The following is a 21025-nucleotide window of genomic DNA, read 5'->3' on the forward strand; positions in this document are numbered from 1 at the left end:
AAGAACCAGTACTACACGACTTCAAACAAAAGACATCACCCGCACGCACGTATTACAACTAGATTCTCAGAGGAAAAGAAAATGCCGCTAACAGGGTGGAGGCCCAAGTTTCAGGGCAAATTGCGTGGCACCAGTTCTGCTTGGACTCAGGGTGGTGAAAGAGGCGTGGGAATTCGGCCGAGTGGCCCGTCCTCTCCGGGGCGTGCGGACAGGTGGACTACCAGGCGCGCCTGGGCCCGGGGGTGACCCGGGGAGTGCCGGGTTGGGGGAGGTGGGTGGACCCGCCCGGGCCGCGCCCCCTAGGAGAGGGCCCCGCCAGCCTGCTGGCGCCGGCCTGCGTTGCGTCTTCAGCCCCTCGGCTGTGCAAGTGGCGGGTGCTCGGCGCCCGCTGGCAGGGTTGCCATGGTTTCCGTGGGTCACGTGGGGGCGCGCCGGCGCCCCCTCCCGCGTGCAGCAGTGGGGCGGGGCGGCCCGGGCGGGGGAGAGGAGCGGCCGCGGCGGGAGCGGGAGGAGCCGGAGATGCTGCCAGCCCTCCCGAGGCCGAGCTCGCTCAGCCGCCGCCGCCGCACGGAGGAGCCGCGCGCCGGGAGCCGCGGGCCGGGCCAGCCTGGCTGCCGGGGCCCAGTGCGCTGCGCTCGCAGCCGGTAGCCCCGCCAGCGCCCGTCTGCGCTCGCTTGGCCGCCGCTGGGCCCGAGGCCGGTTCAGCGAGAGGGCGAGGGCGGCGCCCGGGCGTCCGCCGGCAGGGGAGGCAGGATGAGCATCGAGATCCCGGCGGGACTGACGGAGCTGCTGCAGGGCTTCACCGTGGAGGTGCTGAGGCACCAGCCCGCGGACCTGCTGGAGTTCGCGCTGCAGCACTTCACGCGCCTGCAGGAGGAGAACGAGCGCAAAGGCGCCGCGCGCTTCGGCCATGAAGGCAGGACCTGGGGGGACGCGGGCGCCGCCGGCGGGGGCGGCACTCCCAGCAAGGGGGTCAACTTCGCCGAGGAACCCAGGCACAGCGATTCGGAGAACGGCGAGGAGGAGGAGGAAGAGGCCGCGGATGCAGGGGCATTCAACGGTGAGGACCGGATCCCCCGCGCGGGCCCCCACCCCTGCCGCTCCCCCGCGGTCCTTAGATCCCGGAGCTATGCTCACCCACCTCTCCCAGCCTTCCCTACCTTCCTCTCGCGCCCACCCCCTCAGCATCCATTTCTGTCTCTTCCACTCGCCCACTTTCTTCCTCCGCGCTCTCGTCGTGCCCTCCCCCGCGTTCCCTCCTCGGGAGGTGGGGAGCCGAAAGGTGAGGCTTCTCTGCCCACTCGCCGCCCACTCTTCCTGGGCTTGGAGGCAGAGGCCGGCAGGTTTGGAGTGGGCATCTGAGAAACAACTTTCGCTGGGGTTGCATAAATGAAGCTGGCCCATTTGGCATCCTCTTTCAGCCCTTACGTGTATTAGTGGACTGTCCAAAACGAAGAGGCGGAGGGGTGGTCAGTCGCATTGGCTTCACTCTTGTTAGGACGGCAGATTCACTAAAAGGAGCGTGAAATTGGACTCACGGGGCAGAATAGATTTATGGTGATAGCTTTGGCATTCTTGGAAACAAGAGTCATCTATTATTTTCCAATTTACTGATAGAGTGTTGTATTCTTTTGGGACACACAACAAAGGATCCTGTTGAGCCTGCAACCGATGGGGTCTCTGGGATGAGGAAACGGGCTAATGGTTTGGTTTAAAACAAAATTTGGATGATTTGATGCCTTAAAAAAAAAAAACCTGGGAAAAACACTGTAGGAAGTTCTGAAAGCTTGTTGGTTGTCTTTAGAATGAAAAGCAATGAGTAATTGTAAGGACTGTGCCAGACACTGAAGCTAGAAAGAATGAATGGGAAAGAAAAGGGGGGTTTCTCCAGTAGCTGCTCCTGGCAGGTCCCACCCCTCCCGCTTATAACCCTCTTTCCCTGACACACGCAGACATGATTACACATTAACAGCCTCCTGCATTTACACAGCATGCCTAAATCCCATCTTTGTGGCATCCCAAGCTAAAATACCCGGGTGTGCAAATGTGCAGGTGCTTTTTCTTTGTGGTATAAGACAAACGTGCATTCAGCATCACACCAGCTTTTATTTATTTACACTACTCGTGGTTTGTGTGTCTGCAATGCATTTCATATTTTAAAGTGTCATTTCCTTGTGTACGTTTCTAAGAAGGTGTTTCTTTTCTTTGCAAAATTGTTGAAATGTGTTATAAAATTAAGGTATTTTTAGCTTATCTGAAGCAATCACAGAAAGCCCTGTAAATTAATGCTCTCTAAAGATAAAATGGAACATTGTTACTTTAAAAATTCTGATTTTGGACTTTGTAATGTTTCCAGGGGTAGGATAATCATAGTCTTCATTTTGCACAAAAACTTAATTGAATGCTTTTCTTATTAGAAATGACATGAGAAGGAAAGAGTGCACATTTTAAGTAGATGGGCTGGAGAAGCCACTGATGAATGACACAAAGGGTAGAGACATCTAATACCTCTTTTATGCTTGAGACACACATCCACACACAAGTACATCCACATGCACATGGACACACACAAAGAAAACGAAAAGGACTAGTTTCCCAGATTGAAGAAAACCAAAGACTAAGGGACTTGGTAAAGAGCCTGTATTTGTTCAGTGCAATATATTGTTAGTATAACTAAATATTTTGCTTGTGTAATGTTTTGAAGCACTTTGCATTTATGATTTTGTTTTCTCTTTAAAACAATGTAGATTGTACACAGAACAGATTTCATTTCCATTTAGCAATGAAGAAATAAGCTATTACCTTCTGAGTAGTAGGGATCATTTAATATGGTTTTATAGTCTCCAAAGCACTTTTATTGTAAAAATTACTCAGTGTCCGTTTTACTAAATACTGGTTAAGCGATTGCCAAATTTATTCCCCATTCCTATCCCCCCACACCCCCCGAGACTTTTATGACTGCAACCAGTTTGGTCATTATCCATTGCACACATATGTGTCTATGTATAACAGAAACTTTGGCAATGGTGCTTCCCTTTTCTAGGTGCAGTGAAAAATATATATTCAGAGTAGTTTCTATTCTAATCATTTCTCAATTTTTTAAAAGTAATTTGTGTTGAGACCCCCAATTTAAAGAGAATTCTAGACTACCAAGGGATTGGCAAACTTTTTTGTAAAGGGTCAGAGAGTAAATATTTTCGGCTTTGTGAGCAATATATGGTCTCCATCACATATTCCTCTCTCTCTTTTTTTTTTTTTTTAAAAAAAAACAACAACAGTCCTTTAAACATATACACCCTCTGTACAAAACTGGCCACAGATCAAGGCCATAGTCTGTCAACCCTCAGTCAGAGGAGGGAAAAAGGTCAAAATAATACTCTTGGGGAGAGGGAGGGAATGAGCCTATCAGTTTAATGCCTAAGTCTAAATAAGTGCTGAAATAAAAAAAAAAAACACCTGATACTGGGTAATCCTCATGACATAGTAAAGAATAAGAAAAGTACTAAAGAATGGAAAAGTACTAGAAGACAAGTCTTAATTTACTGAAACATAGCACAAGATGAAAAGGAGAAGTCATTCTTAAATTTTAGTATACATCTCAAGGAAGTTTGATTCTGAAATGAGTATTACCTGGTACTGCACTTTTGGAGCTTTTTTTGAATAGGTTGGGGCAGACTTGGGATCTTTTTTTAACAGATGATATCTACTGTTCCCTGACCCTACTTTGAGAAAGAGTGGTCAACAGATAATGATAATAATGATGGTTATAATATCACTTTCTCTTATTAACAGTTAAAAAATAGCTGCCATTTATTGAGCACTATCTAAATGCCTGGATTCATTATCCCAGCTTTGTAAGAAAGATGAAACTGACAGTTGTTCAGTGTTTCACAGCTGGTAGGCTGCAGAGGTTGTGAGAGCGGTGGGCCTGGCACCATGCCTGTGCTCTTAAGTCCTGCGTTTTATCTCTGAGAAGGGGGTGGGCCTGGCATCCCTTGAGCATCCCTTTTATGTCAAGCTCTGCTTGAGGCACTTAATATATTTTGTCTTTAAGGTTTAGAAAAATAAACTTGTCCAAGGTCACACACTGGAGAAGGAAATGGCAACCCACTCCAGTGTTCTTGCCTGGAGAATCCCAGGAACGGCGGAGCCTGGTAGGCTGCCGTCTATGGGGTCACACGGAGTCGGACATGACTGACGCGACTTAGCAGCAGCAGCAAGGTCACACACAGGACTAGTGAGGAATAGAGCCTGGTTTCTTACTCGCATCTGTCTGACCTAAGATCATCAGAGGTCTCTCCCTTAATGAAATTTGTCCAGCTGGCTGAATCAGAGGTCAAGTGTTCCTGTTTTTTTTTTTTTTTCCAGTAATGGTGATGAATTTGCATTGATTAATTCATACCTACTCTCACGAATCCCTTAGGACAAGTGATGGTATTTGTAAGAGGTTATTCAAAAAAGCAAGTTTTTGACCATGAAACTGGTTGCCATTGACTCCCCCAGAGAGATCAAGCATGTGACCTCGAACTCATAGTGTGGTGGTTGAATCAAGCAAATGAACCAGCATTTGGGACCTTGGCCAAAAGTCTGATGAGTGAAGGTGGTCTTTACTTCTCTCCTCCCTTTCCAAAGGATTCTTCCTCTGCTGATTGCTTTCTTGTTCCCCTCCTGTTCTTTTCTAAGTTTATCACTTCTGATGTTTACTTCCAGTTTGCTGTCAATTCTTGTTAAAAGGGCAACCTTTAAGTGTTAGAATGATAGTGGCATATTGTGATCCCCTTTCTGGGAACTCTTAAAGTCCTGAAAAAAGCTATAATTGAAACTCTGCCTCCCTCTTCCCCATCCTACAGAAATCAAATGAAACTTGACATGTCTCTTCTGCAAGGGCCATGTCCCCAGGCTTGGAATTATTAGGAGGGTTGCAATAAGCCAAAGAGTTGGATCAATACCAATTTGGAGTGAAATCTGTGGCAATTAATACAGGCATCATTGGGAGATCTTGTGTTGCTCAATTATTTCTTAAGTGAAATAACTCAAATTACAAAATGAAGTAAATAAAATTCTAAATTGACAAGTGCTGCTCAGTCATGTCCAGCTCTTTGCGACCCCATGGACTATAGCCCGCCAGGCTCCTCTGCCCATGGAATTATCACAACAGGAATGCTGGAGTGGGTTACCATTTCCTTCTCCAAAATGGACAAGTAGTTGGAAACAAATTACACATGGGCCCATGAAGAGGAATCAAACTGGAAGAAAAATAGACTAATGTAAAATATGGAAGAACTAATATACTAAATTACAGAAGGCAAAGATCTTAAGGTCAGTTTAATTCACAGGGCAGAACTATAGAACCATGGCTTATAAGCTTGGATGTCAGAGGTATATAAATAGAAATTTAGCATGTAAAATCTGTGACTTAATCCTCTTAACTCTGATTGACATCAAATCTTTTAGGAGAACTTTATCTACCTTTACATTTTTACAATTTAAGGGGATTGTGTAGAGTTTACCAGAGATCTTGAAAATTATGCAAAATATTGGAAAGTTGGAGCTTATGGTGAGAGATTAAGGGAACAAAGGTACATAGCATGAGAGGAAATGGTTGAAAGAGCTGAGAATAGCATGCATGTGTCTGAAAATTTTTCTTAAGAGGATTAAGAGCAAATGTTCTTCATCTCTATTAAATACAGAATTGGAAGAGCTAAGCTTCATTGTAACTTGAATAAAAGTCAGAAATTTATCTGTCTGGAATGACGTGTGTGGTCTTCCTAAAAAATGAGATGACAAAGCAATGAGGGTAATAGATTGACTTCCTAAGAATCTGCTGTGAAAAAGTTCTTAACCATGCTCATACTGGAAGTAAAAAAACATGTTGACGTTCATGGCCTAACCGACAGTAGGAAATTGTAGAGAGGAATTACAGCTTTAAAGGAGAGTTGCTTTGGTTGATTTTTTAGGCTCATTTGTGTGAGCCCTTTTTTAAGAACTTGCTCTGTGGAGGGCTCCTGGAGACTGTTATGAGACAAAGCAGCCAGTCCTTAGTCTCCCACTTCATGTAGCCATCAGCATACAGCTAAAGAAAGAAATTTATTTTAGTGATGGTACTTGTGCAATGGGCTGAAAGTTAAAATATTTTTTTAGTATATAATCAGCCTCTTAAATCCATTTAAGTCTGAAAAGCATTCATGGAAGTTGATTTTGGAGGGTTAACTTGCAACTTAGACAATGTCTATTTTTTTTTTTTTAGTGTATGAAATGCTGTGCTCAGCATGTTGACATGTCATCATAATAACAGTCCTTGGTTTGTGAAGTTTTAGTGAGGATAAATAGAGTAATATTTGCAAGGCCCTTAGGATACTGCACCCAACAAGCATCGGTTACCTGTTAAATAATCTCATTTACAAGAGGCCTTCCAGAAGTATTTTTTTCACAGTAAGGCTTTCATTGTGTTTGGTGGAGATGAATCTAATGTTTGCACTTTTTACACAGATAAAATAGGAAATGAGCTTGCTGGTCAGTTTCTCTAAGGATTTAATATGAAGTTATGTTGCATAGTAATAAAACCCACATCCTTTCAACTCATAATTTGTAGCTAAGCACTCTAAGATTTTGTTGTTAATGAGACTTTTCTGGTTTTTGGCTATTGGAAATTATATAGTAGTTTTAAATCCTCCTCCTGAAATGGATTACATCATTCATGACAATGGCTAAAATATTAAAGCCATTATTTTAGTTAGGAGCTTAAAACAACATTAGAGAAGATTTTTAAAAAAATATTTTGAGTTAAAGATGGCAATTATGATTTTTCAAAGAACAGTTAAGAACATTATTCATTTTAATAGTAGCATTAAATGGATTACTTTAGGAATTGAAATTGGGAAATCAAAGGACTTTGGGTGTCCTTTCTCAAACTTTTATCCATCTATTACTTTCGATTGGGAAAAGGGAGGGAGGAGGGGGGGATGGGAAAAGAGATGAGGCGGGAGAGGAGTAAAATCAGTTGCAACTTGTGAAGAGTTCTTTGAGAAACTGTTACCTTTTCTTAAGCAGTGGCATAGAATAAAAGCATCTCAACAAAAACTGAAGCATTGGATACTTTCATATGTTTACCTACCTATCTTAAAGATCAAACTGTAGCTTTTATTTAACTTAAGACTGTTACAAGCTTTCCATTTGAAGGCATGTAAGCTTTCCATTTGAGTTTGTACATAAAGTTATGTATTGTGTCTGGGCGGGACAGAGTAAATATTTAATGGTTATTCATTGTTGCAAATCTCATTCCCTGGATTCCAATAAATTTACAGCTGTCAAAAATTATGTCCATAGCTGTGTCAAAAAAAAAAAAATTGTGTATCTTTTTCAACCATGTGGATACTAACAGAAGATCTTTGAAACTGTCAAGGAGGAATTTATTTGTGATCCCCTAAAAAGAGAAATCTTAATGAGAGTAGTAGGAATAGAGAAAGCCTATGGTGAAAGTAGGGGTTGATGGAATGTTTGAGGTAAGGGATTCAACGAAGGTGTTTGAGTTGACTGATCTTGGGGTCTGCCTTAGCAGTGTTCAGAGTCACAGAGTAAAGGGTCTGAGACCTGGGACAGCCCATGAGGAGAAAGAACATGTATAAGTTGAGAGGTAGGATCCTCTGCTCATTCACCCACTGCAGACACATTTACTGAGAGCCAACTCCTTTTTTTTTTTTTAAAGAAAAAAGAAGTAATTATTCTTTTAAGTTTACTATCTCTAGACTCCTTAAGAGACAATCCTTTTGTCACAGACTGTCTCATAGATAGAATATGTTGTCTATATCATTTAACAGATGGAGCAGCTGAGAGCCAGAGACATTCCTTGCCCAGATTTAGTCCGTTTTGGTCTTTTTGTTCATAAAATTATCACTTAACATTTTGTGTGCTATTGATATTAACTTACATACTATAAATCCTTTCTATTTTCCATCAAGGTGATAGATAAGATCTAAAAGGCCAGGCTAACAAGAAGTACTTTTGTACTTTTCCCTTCAAAGTCACCAATTTTTTTTCTCTTTGATTTTATTTTTTCATTGCAGTGAAATTTAATATTAGATTTTATTTTTGTATCAATTGCTTAAGAAGAGGGAATGGAAAAGAAAAGAGTGCAGTGAATTTTCTGAGTTGGATGAGTTGTTGTCATTGTGTTCTTGGTCCTGTTCTTGTTGTCCTTCCAGCCTTATCCTTACTACATAGCTGTCATTGAGATGGTCATGGTTGCAAAACCCCATACGAAAACTTCACTGTGATACTGATTATTATCTTTATTTTATGGCAGCAAGTTTTTGTGTTTCGGAAATTCAGAATGACTCAGACTGTTCCATTATGTAATTATTTTGTGGAAAGAATTTGAGCTCAAATTTTCAGGTCATGGCTTACATGAAAACAACAATCTAAAAAAATCAGAAATATAAACACAGTTGGTGTAACATTTATAAATGTTTCAGCAATAGGCTTTGCCATGTGTAGCTTAGTATGTTTGGAAGCTAAAAAAAAAAAAAAATCATTCCAGTTGCTGCTGTTTAAAAATGTTTCTGTATTTAAAAAAAAAGACAAAAGGTCAAAATATAAACACATGTTCCACATAAAAGTGAAGCCAAAAAGATATACTGTATACAGTGATTCCGGTATCCGTTTGGCTGGGGACTGACACTGTTTAATTTACACTAGCTGTTCCAAGATAGAATAGTTCATGGGAGTTTTACTGAGGGGATTTTTTCTTTTTTTTGGATAAAAAAGAAGGAAAAACTTCCATTTGTTTAAATACGTTTTAGTTAGACTCAAAAAGCATCTTTCCAAAAGGTTCTTAATTAAAACATGACTCAGCTGTTTCATTTCAGTTGCTATAGAAAGCTAATGTCTGTTAAATGATACTCTTTTTATTTAATCATTGTTAACATTTTAGGCTACTTAACTGCCAGGCACTGAATAAGGCTATTATACATATCATTCAGCCCTCCCTGGAGTGAGTGGTAGAGTCAGGATTCGAACCTGACAGTCTTGAGTTCAAAGTCCATCTGCTTGACCACACACTTCAGTGTTAGTAACTCTTACAGCAATAACATGGCTGAAAAGACCCACATATCAAAAAATAAGCCACCTACTTTTCCCTCTAAAAATTTAGTCTAGCTCAGCATTGATCTGTCCCTTTTACAATTTGCTTTTTCTCTCTGTTCTACCCAAATTAGCACTTGGTATACTTTTCTTACATGAGCTTTATTTTATTTTATTTTGCTGTGCTCTGCAGCCTGTGAGATCTTAGTCCCTTAACCAGGGATCAAACCAGGGCCTTCCACAGTGAGAGCACAAAGTCCTAACCACTGGACCATCTGGGAAGCCCCAGTACTTGGTGTACTTTCAAAACTCAATAAAATATTTATTTTTAGAAATGAACACCTCATACACTGAGCTGTTTAATTATCAGTTTTTTGGGGGTTATGTACCCTCATTAGCAAAATTGCTAATGAGGGAACATAATGAATATACACATCCCAGGTATGTCTTTATAAATGTTGTGCAGGTACCAGTATGTTAACTTACTAGGTATATGAGAAAGAGTTGTTGTTGTTGACTCTTTTGCGACCCCATGGACTTTAGCCCACCAGGCTTCTCTGTCCATGGGATTTCCCAGGCAGGATTACTGGAGTAGGTTGCTGTTTCCTCCTCCAGGGGATCTTCTGAACCCAGGGATCGAACCTGTGTCTTCTGCATTGCAGGCAGATTCTTTACCACTGAGCCATCAGGGGAGTCCCATGAGAAAGCATTCTGCAATATAAACTTTGAAAGGGAGATGTAAGAAGTCATTGTAAACAAGTTCTAATTTTTTCCTACATCCTTAAAGACTGCCTTATACTCTGCCTTGGGGTGCATGACCCCATTTTGGAGACCACAGTCCTAACAATTCAACTAAACTGATACTCTATTAATATATAAGCTAGCTGTAATAAACTTTGGCTTCCTCTTTTAAGCTCTTGAATTATAGGGTCCTAGTGTGTGTGTGTTTGTCTTTTTAAATAGACATTCATTAGGTAAGCTAATTGTTTAACTCAACCGAAGTTTGGCAGAATAAAGAGGAAAATTCTGTCTTATAAAGAGGAAATAAAATCATACTACGTGACAGATAAGATCCAGGCTTTTTCCTTTAAATTTGTATTCCTATCTGTACCTTGAACTTCACCTAGATTATAGAGTACTAAGGTTCTTGGTACACATTTTGGGGATGTGACAAACAGAATCATACCATGTTATAGGTGTTTAGTTAAGAATCACTAAGTCATGGAAATGCTGTCCAAATTAGAAGAAGATCTAAAGTTTAAAATATTTTTAAAAGATTAGGGCCAGGCAACACCCTAAGGAGAAAAAAGTTAAAAATAAAATAATTTGAAAGAAATACAGTTACGTAGAGTATAGCTGTAAAGAACCCGCTTGCCCATGCAGGAGACGCAAGAGACGTGGGTGTGATCCCTGGGTCTGGAAGATGTCCTGGAGGAGGCCGTGGCAACCCACGCCAGTATTCTTGCCTGGAGAATCCCATGGACAGAAGAGCCTGGCAGGCTACAGTTCATAGGGTCGCAAGGAGTAGGACATGACTGAAGCTACTTAGCATGCACGCATGCACGCAGGCACGCACAGGGTATCTCAGGAAAGCAGTCTCTGGAGAGGACAGTTGTTGAGAGGGGAGACTCTTCACTGTCTCCTTTTTTGTAACTTTTGATAAAAAGCTTATCATATACTTGTATTACCTATTAAGTACATTTTAAGTGGAAAAAGGCATGAAAGAAAGTCGATTTGTTTGTAAACAGCCCTTGAGTAGTAGATAAAATGCTGTAGAGGCATATAGTGTGGTTCAAAATTGATGTAGTCAGATATGCTTGCTTGAATTATTCTCTTGGTCCTAGGTACCCAGTCCTCTTTCCTTAGCTTTCTGCCAAATCCCAGTTTTTCTCCAAAGGTTAGCTTCATTTCACCCTTACAAAATTCTCTGGTTGACATGAATGGTGTCAAAATGGCAGGAAGAAAGCTCGGTGGCTGTCAGATGTGCCCGGCACAGGCAGGCAGGGATATGCAGTAATAAGCTCTCTCCCTCCAAGACTTTCCTGTGTACATCTCACTTTGCTCACATTAGGTGGCCAAATACATCTTAATTAACCTCAAGTTGAATACTGAATGTCTAATAATAGTAAATGTCTGTAAGCGTATATTTCTGAAGTGATCGAAACCTTCTTGGGCATGTGAATATTAAAAATAGCCTCTTGATAATCCTTTATATTTTAAACATTTTAAAGTGTTTTCATGAAATGTAAAAGCCTTTGCTAGTCTTCAGTTTCATAGGTTTAGACTTCATTATATTAAACAAAGTAAGGCGGCATTATATTTTGGCCTGATAAGTGATCATTCTGCAAAATGCAAAGAACACAAGCATGCAGGCTTGTCTTGCAGCTGAGAATTGCATATTCTCACTGAGTAGACGTTCTGATCTCGCTGCACTTACCATGTCACCGCTTCTGCTTCTGTGAGCCCTGTGTTACATCTCAAATGCCTCTGTTGCCCTGAACCTGCTTTGCCCTTTTTTCTCTTCATCTTGCCTCATTCCTACCACCTTGAAAGATGCTGCCTTCTTCCCTTTATTACGAGAATCCTGCTCACCCCCCAGGGCTGACACTTGCTCTTTGGAGCCCTCCAGTTTTAACTGTAGTTCCAGCACAGACCTCCCCTCTCCTTAAGATTCGATGTATCTACCTGCTTACCAGCCACCTCTGCTTGCATATTCTTCAAGCAACTCAAATAATTTTGCCCTAAACTGAATGTGTTACCGTCATCTCCCTCAATTGTTATTCCTTCCACTTTTCCCCTCCACTAATTTGATAAACATGGTCAGTAGAGCCCCTTTCCTCTGCCTCATACTTCCTAAGCCTGGTAGTTTATGGAAAACAGATTGCTTTTAGTGCTGAAAATTTTTAAAGTAATGCTGAAAAATCAGAAACAGTGAAAACTTTTTAAAAATATGCCCTTGCTTTGGCATAAGCTCTGGATTTGAATCTTGATTCTGCCATTTATAACTTTTGGAACCTTGAGCAAGTTATTTTATCATCTATGCCTCAGGTTCCTCATCTGTGAAATGGGAATTATGACAGTACTTACCTCAGAGGGTTAAATGAGGTAACAGCGTCTGACATATACTAGCTTTATATATGGATTTGTTAAAAAATAAGAAAAGGAAGGAAGGGAGGAAAGGCAAGTTTTAGAAGTCAGAACATGACAGTTTTTAAAAATGAAGTTTGAACACAGGGAGCTCAACCTGGTGCTCTGTGATGACCTAGGTGGATAGGATGGGGGGCGGGGTGGGAGGGAGGCTCAAGAAGGAGGGGATATATGTACACTTACGGCTGATTGACATTTTTGTACAGCAGAAACCAACACAACATTGTAAAGCAGTTATCCTTCAATTAAAAATAAATTTTAAAAAAATGAAGCTTGACTGAGAATGTAAGACACTGGAGATTACTTTCAAGTCAGATTGTAATAGTACTTAAAAAGTTATTAATGAAAAGTATAAAACTAAAGTTTTAGATCTTTCAGCTAAGTGTTTCAAACTTTAAAACCCCTTGCTCTTTTAAATCCTAAGTCCTCCTTTAATTCTATTTGAAATGCAAGGTAAATAGTCTGACTTTTAAAAAAATAAGGGAAAAAAAAGCAATGGGATAAAGCTTTGCTTTGTTTTCACACCATCTCCTTCCTTGAGAATCAGTGTTTAACTGGTAGAATAAATAAATTTGTGTGTGTAAAATCTCCCAGTTTAGGTTTTATTCAAGTTTTAATAAGTCATTTTAAAACAACTTGGAAAAGAGTGGGGTAGGGATATTGATAATAGGTACTTTATTTAAATGAGGCAGATGCTTATAGTAAAAACATGACTGTGTGCCTGAAATATAAATTGGAAAAATTGGTTGCATTAAATTGACAGCTTGTTGCCATTTCCTTATGTCATAATATTTATGAAAGAAAGCTTATGGTGGGACAAACTTGTATACCTAAGTTTTATGTTAGAATGATTTTATTCTGAAAACTCATCATTCTGTGCTTGCTCCACTACAAATTACTATCTTAATAGATTTTTAGAAAGAAAAAGACAGTTCTTTTGGATCTTTGTTTTTACATGGAGTTTTTCACAGGTCTTTGATATCTTATTTGGCTGTCATTAACAACAGTTTACTAACTAAGCAACATTAGGATCTTTGATTCCTAATAATTCCTTAAAAAGAATTCAAAAGATATTTTAGTGTTCAAATTTTAAGAAAAACTCATTTGTAAAAGGATATTTTGTGAAATATATTTTAGGAGCACATTTAGCATTGAAAGAGTACAAAGCTTCAGTTATGCAAGATGAATGAGTTCTGGGAATCTAAGTATATAGCAGGGTGACAGTTACCAGTACTGTACTGGATGCTTGAAATTTGCTGAGAAAGTTGATCTTAATTAAAATCTTCACACATACAGAATGGTGACTATATAGAGGTGATAGTTAAATTGTTTAGCTTCATTGTGGTGATTCTTTTCACAGTGTATAAATATGCCAAAATATCAAGTTGCATGCCTTACATATATAGTTTTTATATGTCAAAGGTAACAAAGTAGAAAAAAAAAAATGCAGTGTAAACTAATCTGGTTGGCCTGAGAGTATTGAGAGATTTTTATCTCCAAAACCAAGTAGAGCAGAAATTTTCTTTCTCTCGTTTTCTCTTTTTTAAAATTCTGAGGTGTTTCCAATATACAAAAATGAACACTCATATAAACCATCCCCTGTCTCTAACAGATTCTAACATTTTAACCCTTCAGGTTTTTTTTTAAGAAAATAATTATACATACAGTAGGAGTCTCCTTGTGTGTCCCTCTCTTATCCCATTCTCTTAACTTTCTTCTCCATAGATAACCACCACTATGATGAATTTGGTGTCTGTATTTCCTATTTTTGTTTTTGTACTGTTACTACAAAGGCATCTATTTATAGATTAGGAATAATGCTATTTTGCATATATTCAAAGTTTGTATAATTGTGCCACTTATAAAAGTTATGTAAATTATCATCCTTCAGCTTGTTTTTGAGAACAGTGTTTGAGATGATATTACATTGATTCATGTAGCCCTTGTTTAGTTCTTTTAAACTGTTAGTATACCCTTATGTAAATAGACAGTTTATCTGTTCTTCGATAAATATTTTGCTTGTTTCTAATTATTTGTTATTACAGTGCTGTGATGAGCATAATGTGTGTGTGTATGTATGTGTATTGTGCAAATATACTCGAGTTTTTTAAAGTATGGGGACCCCTGGAGGACCATTCCTTTCCTACTCCTTGACCTTTTCAGGGAGTCTATGGGTTGAAAATAACAATAATAATAATATATAATAAGTTCTTTGCCCTCCCCCTCATTCTCTCATAAGTATATAGTGGAATTTTCCAGAGGGTGCATAATGTATGCTATGGCAGCAGATTGAATGCAGAAGTAGATATGAGAACCCAACTGTCTTCTATTATGCCAGATTTGTAAAAAATGTAAAATAGTCATTCTTCTTCTTAATTTTTTTTGTTTTGGAGAGTGTAGTTATTTTCCATAAGAATATGTTATTTATAATAATGTGTAGTTGTCTTACTGTTCATTTTTAAGTGAAATAATTTTAAAACAATTTTAATTTCTTATACAATATATATTCATGACTATCACCCATATAAACAAATAATTTTTAAGAATGTAAAGAGGTTTTGTACTGAAGTTCAAGGATTGCTGCTCCAGGTTATATATCTAAGTGTAGAAAGGCTGGTTGGAGGGAACACACAGCTTTCACTGTACCTCATTTTGTCTTATTTGCTCTGCAAAGCTATTATCCAGTTTTCACCCTCAGCAGTAGTGTAAGAATTTCTAGTTCCACACATTCAAGCTACCATTTGATGTTGTCGGATTTTAAGCAGCTTTGCCAATAGGATGGATGTTACCTTGCGATCTCGTGAACTGAATTTGCTTTTCCTTGATTACTGTTGATCTTGAACATCTTTTTTATGTTCACTGATCATATTTGTAGTTCATCTTCTGTGAAAAGCAATTTTTATTGCCATTTTTCCTATCTGACTGTGTTGTTCTTACTGATTTGTAAGGGTATTCCTTTTCTTTCCCCTTCCATCCATCCATCCATCCATCTTCTGGTTACTAATTCTTTGTTGGTAACATGCATTAAAAAATATCTTCTCCCATTCTTGGGCTTGTCTTTTCATTTTATTTACAGTAACTTAGGTTGAACAGAGTTTTCTTTGTTTTCTCCTCTAGTGTTATTGAGATATAATCAACATACAGCACTGTTTAAGTTTAAGGTGTCCAGCATAATGGTTTGATTTATGTACATCATAAAATGATCACCACACTAGGTTTAGTGAACATCCATCATCTCATATAGATGTAAAATAAAAGAAAAAAAATATTTTTTTCCTTATGATGAGAACTCTTAGGAGTCACTCTCTTAACAACGTTCATATATAATATACAGTAATGTTAATTATATAGATCTTATTGTGCATTACGTCCCTAATACTTACTCATCCTCTAACTGGAAGTTTAAACCATTTGACTATCTTCATCCAATTGCTCCTCCCCTCAACCTCTGCCTCTGGTAACCATAAATCTGATCTCTCTATGAGTTTGTTTGTTTGTTTGTTGAAGAATAGTTGACCTACAGCAAACACTCTGTTAGTTCCTGGTGCATAACATAGAGATTTGATGTTTCTACACGTTACAGATTGATTACCACAATAAGTCTAGTTACCATTTGCCATCATATAAAGATATTATCAATACATTATTATTGATTATATTCTCCTTGCTGTATATTTCATCCCCATGACTCACTTGTTTTGTAAATGAAAGTTTGCCTCTTAATTTCCTTCACTTGTTTCACTCTTTTCACTCATGTTCGTGCCTTTTCACTCAAGAACAGAATTTCTTGATTTTATTATAGGCTAACATTAATCCCTTCCTTTATACTTACACTTTTTTGTGCCTTAAGAAATCCATCTCTGCCCCACATTAAGAAGATAATCTCTTCATTTTCTTGTAAAAATGAAAAAGTCTTGAGTTTCACACTTGAGGTTTTAATCTATCTATAATTTACTTTTGTGCGTGGTGTGAGATGAGAATCTCATTTCATTTTTTAAAAATATGCATCATTTTTTTACTTCTTCCCTCACTGATTTTTAAACATCAGTTTCTCATTTTTATGTGAATGTACTTAAAGGCTATTCTATTCATTTGTCCATTCTTTCATTTTAATATTTTTATCTTAATATGACTTTATATGGTCCTGATATGTGGTAGGGTAAGTAATTTTTACTTTATTTTTTGGGGTTCCAAAATCATTGCAGATGGTGACTGCAGCCATAAAATTAAAAGACGCTTACTCCTTGGAAGAAAAGTTATAACCAACCTAGACAGCATATTAAAAAGCAGAGACATTACTTTGCCAACAAAGATCCATTGAGTCAAAGCTATGGTTTTTCCAGTAGTCATGTATGGATGTGAAAGTTGGACTATAAAGAAAGGTGAGCGCCAAAGAATTGATGCTTTTGAACTGTGGTGTTGGAGAAGACTCTTGAGAGTCCTTTGGACTGCAAGAAGATCCAACCAGTCCATCCTAAAAGAAATCAGTCCTGAATATTCATTGGAAGGACTGATGCTGAAGCTGAAACTCCAGTACTTTGGCCACCTGATGAGAAGAACTGACTCAGTGTAAAAGACCCTGATGCTGGGAAAGATTGAAGGTGGGAGGAGAAGGGGACAACAGAGGGTGAGATGGTTGGATGGCATCACCAACTCAGTGGACATGAGTTTGAGTGAACTCTGGGAGTTGTTGTTGGACAGGGAGGCCTGGCATGCTGCAGTCCATGGGGTCGCAAAGAGACACGACTGAGCGACTGAACTGAAGTAATTTTTACCTTATTTTTCTTCAGAATTGTTTAACTACTCATGGGCTTTTATTACTCCACAGAACATTTAGGATAACTTCTTTAAATGATATTGAATCTTCCTGTCCATGAACATTGCATATCTCCATTTATTCAATTTTCCTTTCATTTCTTCAGTGTTCTGTAATTTTCTCCATAAAGGATTTTCTTGTCTTTTCTTAACTTTATTTCTAAGTTACTTATTATTTTTTGTTGCTATTATAATTGTGATTTTTTTCCCTTACATATTCTAATTTATTTTTACTGGAATATATATAAGGAGCTGTTAAATCTCAACAATAAAAAGCCTCTAATCAAACTGAGCAAAAGACTTGAACAGTTTAATAAGGAAGACATAAGAATGGCCAATAAATCCATGGGAGAGTGCTTAGTATCTTTAGTTATTAAGGAAATTAACATTAAAATCATAATGAGATTCCACTAAACAAACAAGAATAGCTAAAATAGAAGACATATCTTATGTTAGCAAAGATATAGAGTAACTGAAATTCTTGTTTATTACATGAGAGGATGAAATGGTACAAACAAGAAATCAACAGGTTTTTTATAAGGTTTAACATTTATTTACCTATGACCCAGCAGTCCCACTCTAGGTATCTGTGCTGTGCTGTACTGGATGGCTCAGTTGTGTCTGACTCTTTGCAACCCCTATGGACCATAGCCTGCCAGGCACCTCTGTACATGGGAATTCTCCAGGCAAGAATACTGGAATGGGTTACCATTCCCTCCTCCAGGGGATCTTCCCAACCCAGGGATCAAACCCATGTCTCCCACATTGCAGGCAGATTCTTTACCATCTGAGACACCAGGGAAGCCCATTAATACTCGAGTGGGAAGCTTATGCTTTGTTCAGGGAATCTTCCTGACCCAGAAATTGAACCAGGGTTTCCTGCATTGCAGGCAGATGTTTTACCAGCTGAGCTACCAGGGAAGCCCCTTCTAGGTATCTACATGAGAAATGCATATGTTCACAAAAAGATCTGTATAAAAATATGTATAGAAGTTTTATTCATGATGGCCCAGATTGGAAGAAGTCATCAACAGGAGAATGGATAGACAAATTGTAGTGCATTCACACAATGAAATACTACTCCGCAAAAAAGAACAAACTATTGATCTTCTCAGCAGTGAGAATAAATCTCACATTTGTATGAAATTCATAGACAGGCAAAACTAAGCTATAGTGGTAGAAATACTAATAGTAGTTTCCTGAGGGATGGTGGGAAATGACTGTAAGGAGTTGGTGGAATCTTTCCAGGGTGTTGAAAATGTTTTGTATATTGATTGGAGTGTTGGTAACACAGGTGTATACATTTGTCAGAACTCACTGAATTGTGCACTTCATTGTATGTCATTTTCACCTTGATTAAAAATAAAACTGTTTGAAACATAGATGTTCTTAAAAGCCTCTTTCCCAAATTTTAACTGAAAAGTGCCTTTGCTTTCTGCACTGATTAACTTGTGAAATTTTTCATTATTTTTGTTGGAAACTAGCAGCTGGGTTGAATTTTTCTAATTATGGGTCATAAATGGGATTGCATTTTACTGCTTGTACAAAAAGTCAAAGGCCGGTGTAACTCTACTGTTTTAAAGTTGATTTTTATGTTCCAGCCAGTACAGTATTTTATGAGTTTCATAAATTTAATGTGTGTATAAATTATCACTTACATTTGTCCAAATAATCTTTAAGTATCAGGGAATAACCTTATTATATTAATTTTTCAAGAGTACTATTCATTCAGTATTTGTTGAGTCAAATACGTATTAAGCAGAGTTCTAGGTACTGGGATATACAGTAGTGAAACAGACAAGGAAGGATGCTGCCCTCTCGGTAGCATGGGAGGAAACACACAGTAAACATAATACACAAGATGATTGGATGGCATCACCAAATCAGTGGACATGAGTTTGAACAAACTCCAGGAGATAGTGAAGGACAGATAAGCCTGGCATGCTGTAGTCCATGGGGTCGCAAAGAGTTGGACACTACTGAGCTACTGAACAGCAGCAACAAAAGGTATCTTTAGATAGTGCTGACCACTTGGAAGACAAAGAATGATGTGTTTTGAGAGGACCTGCATGGGGTTAAACTGAGTATTCAGAGAAAGTCCTCTTTTTTTTAGGAGGCATTTGAGCTGAGCCTAGAATAGCAGGAACATCATTCTGTGAAGACAAGGTGGTGTTTTCCAAAACCATACTTTTGTGATTAGGCCGACCTTAATCACATTTCCTGATGGTTTGGTCTTCATTTCAGAGCCCTTATATTTTTCTTAACTACTCTTTTTTTGGGTCTGGTTTTATTGTGCCTTCAGGGATGTGTGAAGATTTGAACTCTCCTAGCTTTTGGTTTTTGTAGTATTCTTAGTGGTCTAGTCTGGATTATTCACTCTTAGGAACAAAACATTAGTCTCTGTACATCTGCCCTTTGCACATACTTGATCTTACAGGTTTAGAAGAGACAGTTTTAGCATATGCAGAATCAGAGATTGCATTGATGTAGCTTTGACAATGGCACCCCACGCCAGTACTCTTGCCTGGAAAATCCCATGGACAGAGGAGCCTGGTAGGCTACAGTCCATGGGGTCGCTAAGAGTCGGACGACTGAGCGACTTCACTTTCACTTTTCCCTTTCATGCACTGGAGAAGGAAATGGCAACTCACTCCAGTATTCTTGCCTGGAGAATCCCGGGGACAGCGGAGCCTGGTGGGCTGCCGTCTGTAGGGTCGCACAGAGTCGGACATGACTGAAGCGACTTAGCAGCAGCAGCAGCAGCAGCAGCTTTGACAATGGCCTTTCCCATCTCCAGTTTTTCTTCGGAACCCACATTTCAAAATCCTTAAAGTATTGGGAGCCTCGTTCTGGACATTGTTATTACATCAACTCTGTGTGTGGCTTTATAAGCTTAGCTACCTTAAAACTCTTGTAGCTGAAGTTGAATTTTTCTTTCTGGTCCTAAGAGGGCATTTTTGGTAAAGTCCTCATGAATTAAAAAGTGGAGAATCAAGTTTATTCATAAGCAAAAGTAAACCAAGAGTGTTTTTTTCACCTAGAGTAGTAGTTATATTCTATTATCTCAGTATTTTAGAATATCAGTTATATTTTGAGGAGTTTGCTTTGTGAATAGAAAGAATGAGCCTGTGCATCTCTTTAGTGGTCCTTAAAGGTGGCATTTTAAAAAAGCTGAACGTCTGTATTTCATCTCATTCTGCCCTACTCCAGCCATGCTCCACGTATATGGGTAGATAGGACACCTAAATCTCATGCTATATAATCGAAAAGGAAAAAGAAAACTGGTCCCTCAAACACTTGCTTCTCAAACGGTTCCCATGATGTCTGATCAGAAGTACTTTGAGGGGATGTGGCTTTGACAAAGACACAGAATATAAATAAATGGTCCTTTGCAATGTCAGAAAGTAAACATGTATAAAGAAGTTTGAAAATTGTGTTTGTTTGGTTAATTAGCACAGTATTTCAGGTTTTGTTGTTTATTTGCTTTTGTTGCTGTTGATCTTTTAAACAAGCTAAATTTTCCTTCCTTCAAAGGTGAGCCTTATAGCTCAGGCATAAGAGAAATTTACTCTGAGCCAAGTATTTATTCTGTCAAAAATAATTACCTAGCATGGTTTCAGTTGACATAATTTCTAGAATCTTTTATTTAGAGAGCAGATTTGGAAAATGTTTATTCTAGAAAAGGTGACTCATGAGACTGGGGATGTTAATTATTGTGCTGACTCCAAGACTGTTGTGTACATCTTACTTCAGGGTACATGAACTTTTTTCTGCAAAAAGTATTTAACCAACGTGGCTACAGTATAGATAGGGTGGCTGTGTGTGTGTGTGTGTGTGTGTGTGTGTGTGTGTGTGTGTGTGTTTAATGACTGTAAATCACAGCTCAGGGCTCTTATTTCTTTAAGTTGGATGGGACTTCTTCCCCAGCATTATGCTCAGAGATGCAGACTGTCTGTATGACTATCAACCTGGCTTTTCTTTTTGA

General features: G+C 38.9%; 1 protein-coding gene across 2 annotated transcripts in view; it reads left to right on the plus strand.

The window, feature by feature from the left end:
- Positions 1-463: 463 nt before the first annotated feature.
- PRKAR2B (protein kinase cAMP-dependent type II regulatory subunit beta) overlaps positions 464-21025 on the plus strand; it is a 100990-nt gene continuing 80428 nt past the window's right edge. For both annotated transcript variants that reach the window (XM_081535957.1, XM_081535956.1), the window contains exon 1: positions 464-1060. In XM_081535957.1, coding sequence (XP_081392083.1) covers positions 754-1060 — 307 coding nt within the window. In that variant the 5' untranslated portion in view covers positions 464-753. The remainder of the gene's footprint in view (positions 1061-21025) is intronic.

The sequence above is a fragment of the Giraffa tippelskirchi genome, chromosome 10 (assembly GCF_054371585.1).
Source record: "Giraffa tippelskirchi isolate mGirTip1 chromosome 10, T2T-mGirTip1v1.2.pri, whole genome shotgun sequence".
In the NCBI taxonomy this organism is placed as follows: domain Eukaryota; kingdom Metazoa; phylum Chordata; class Mammalia; order Artiodactyla; family Giraffidae; genus Giraffa; species Giraffa tippelskirchi.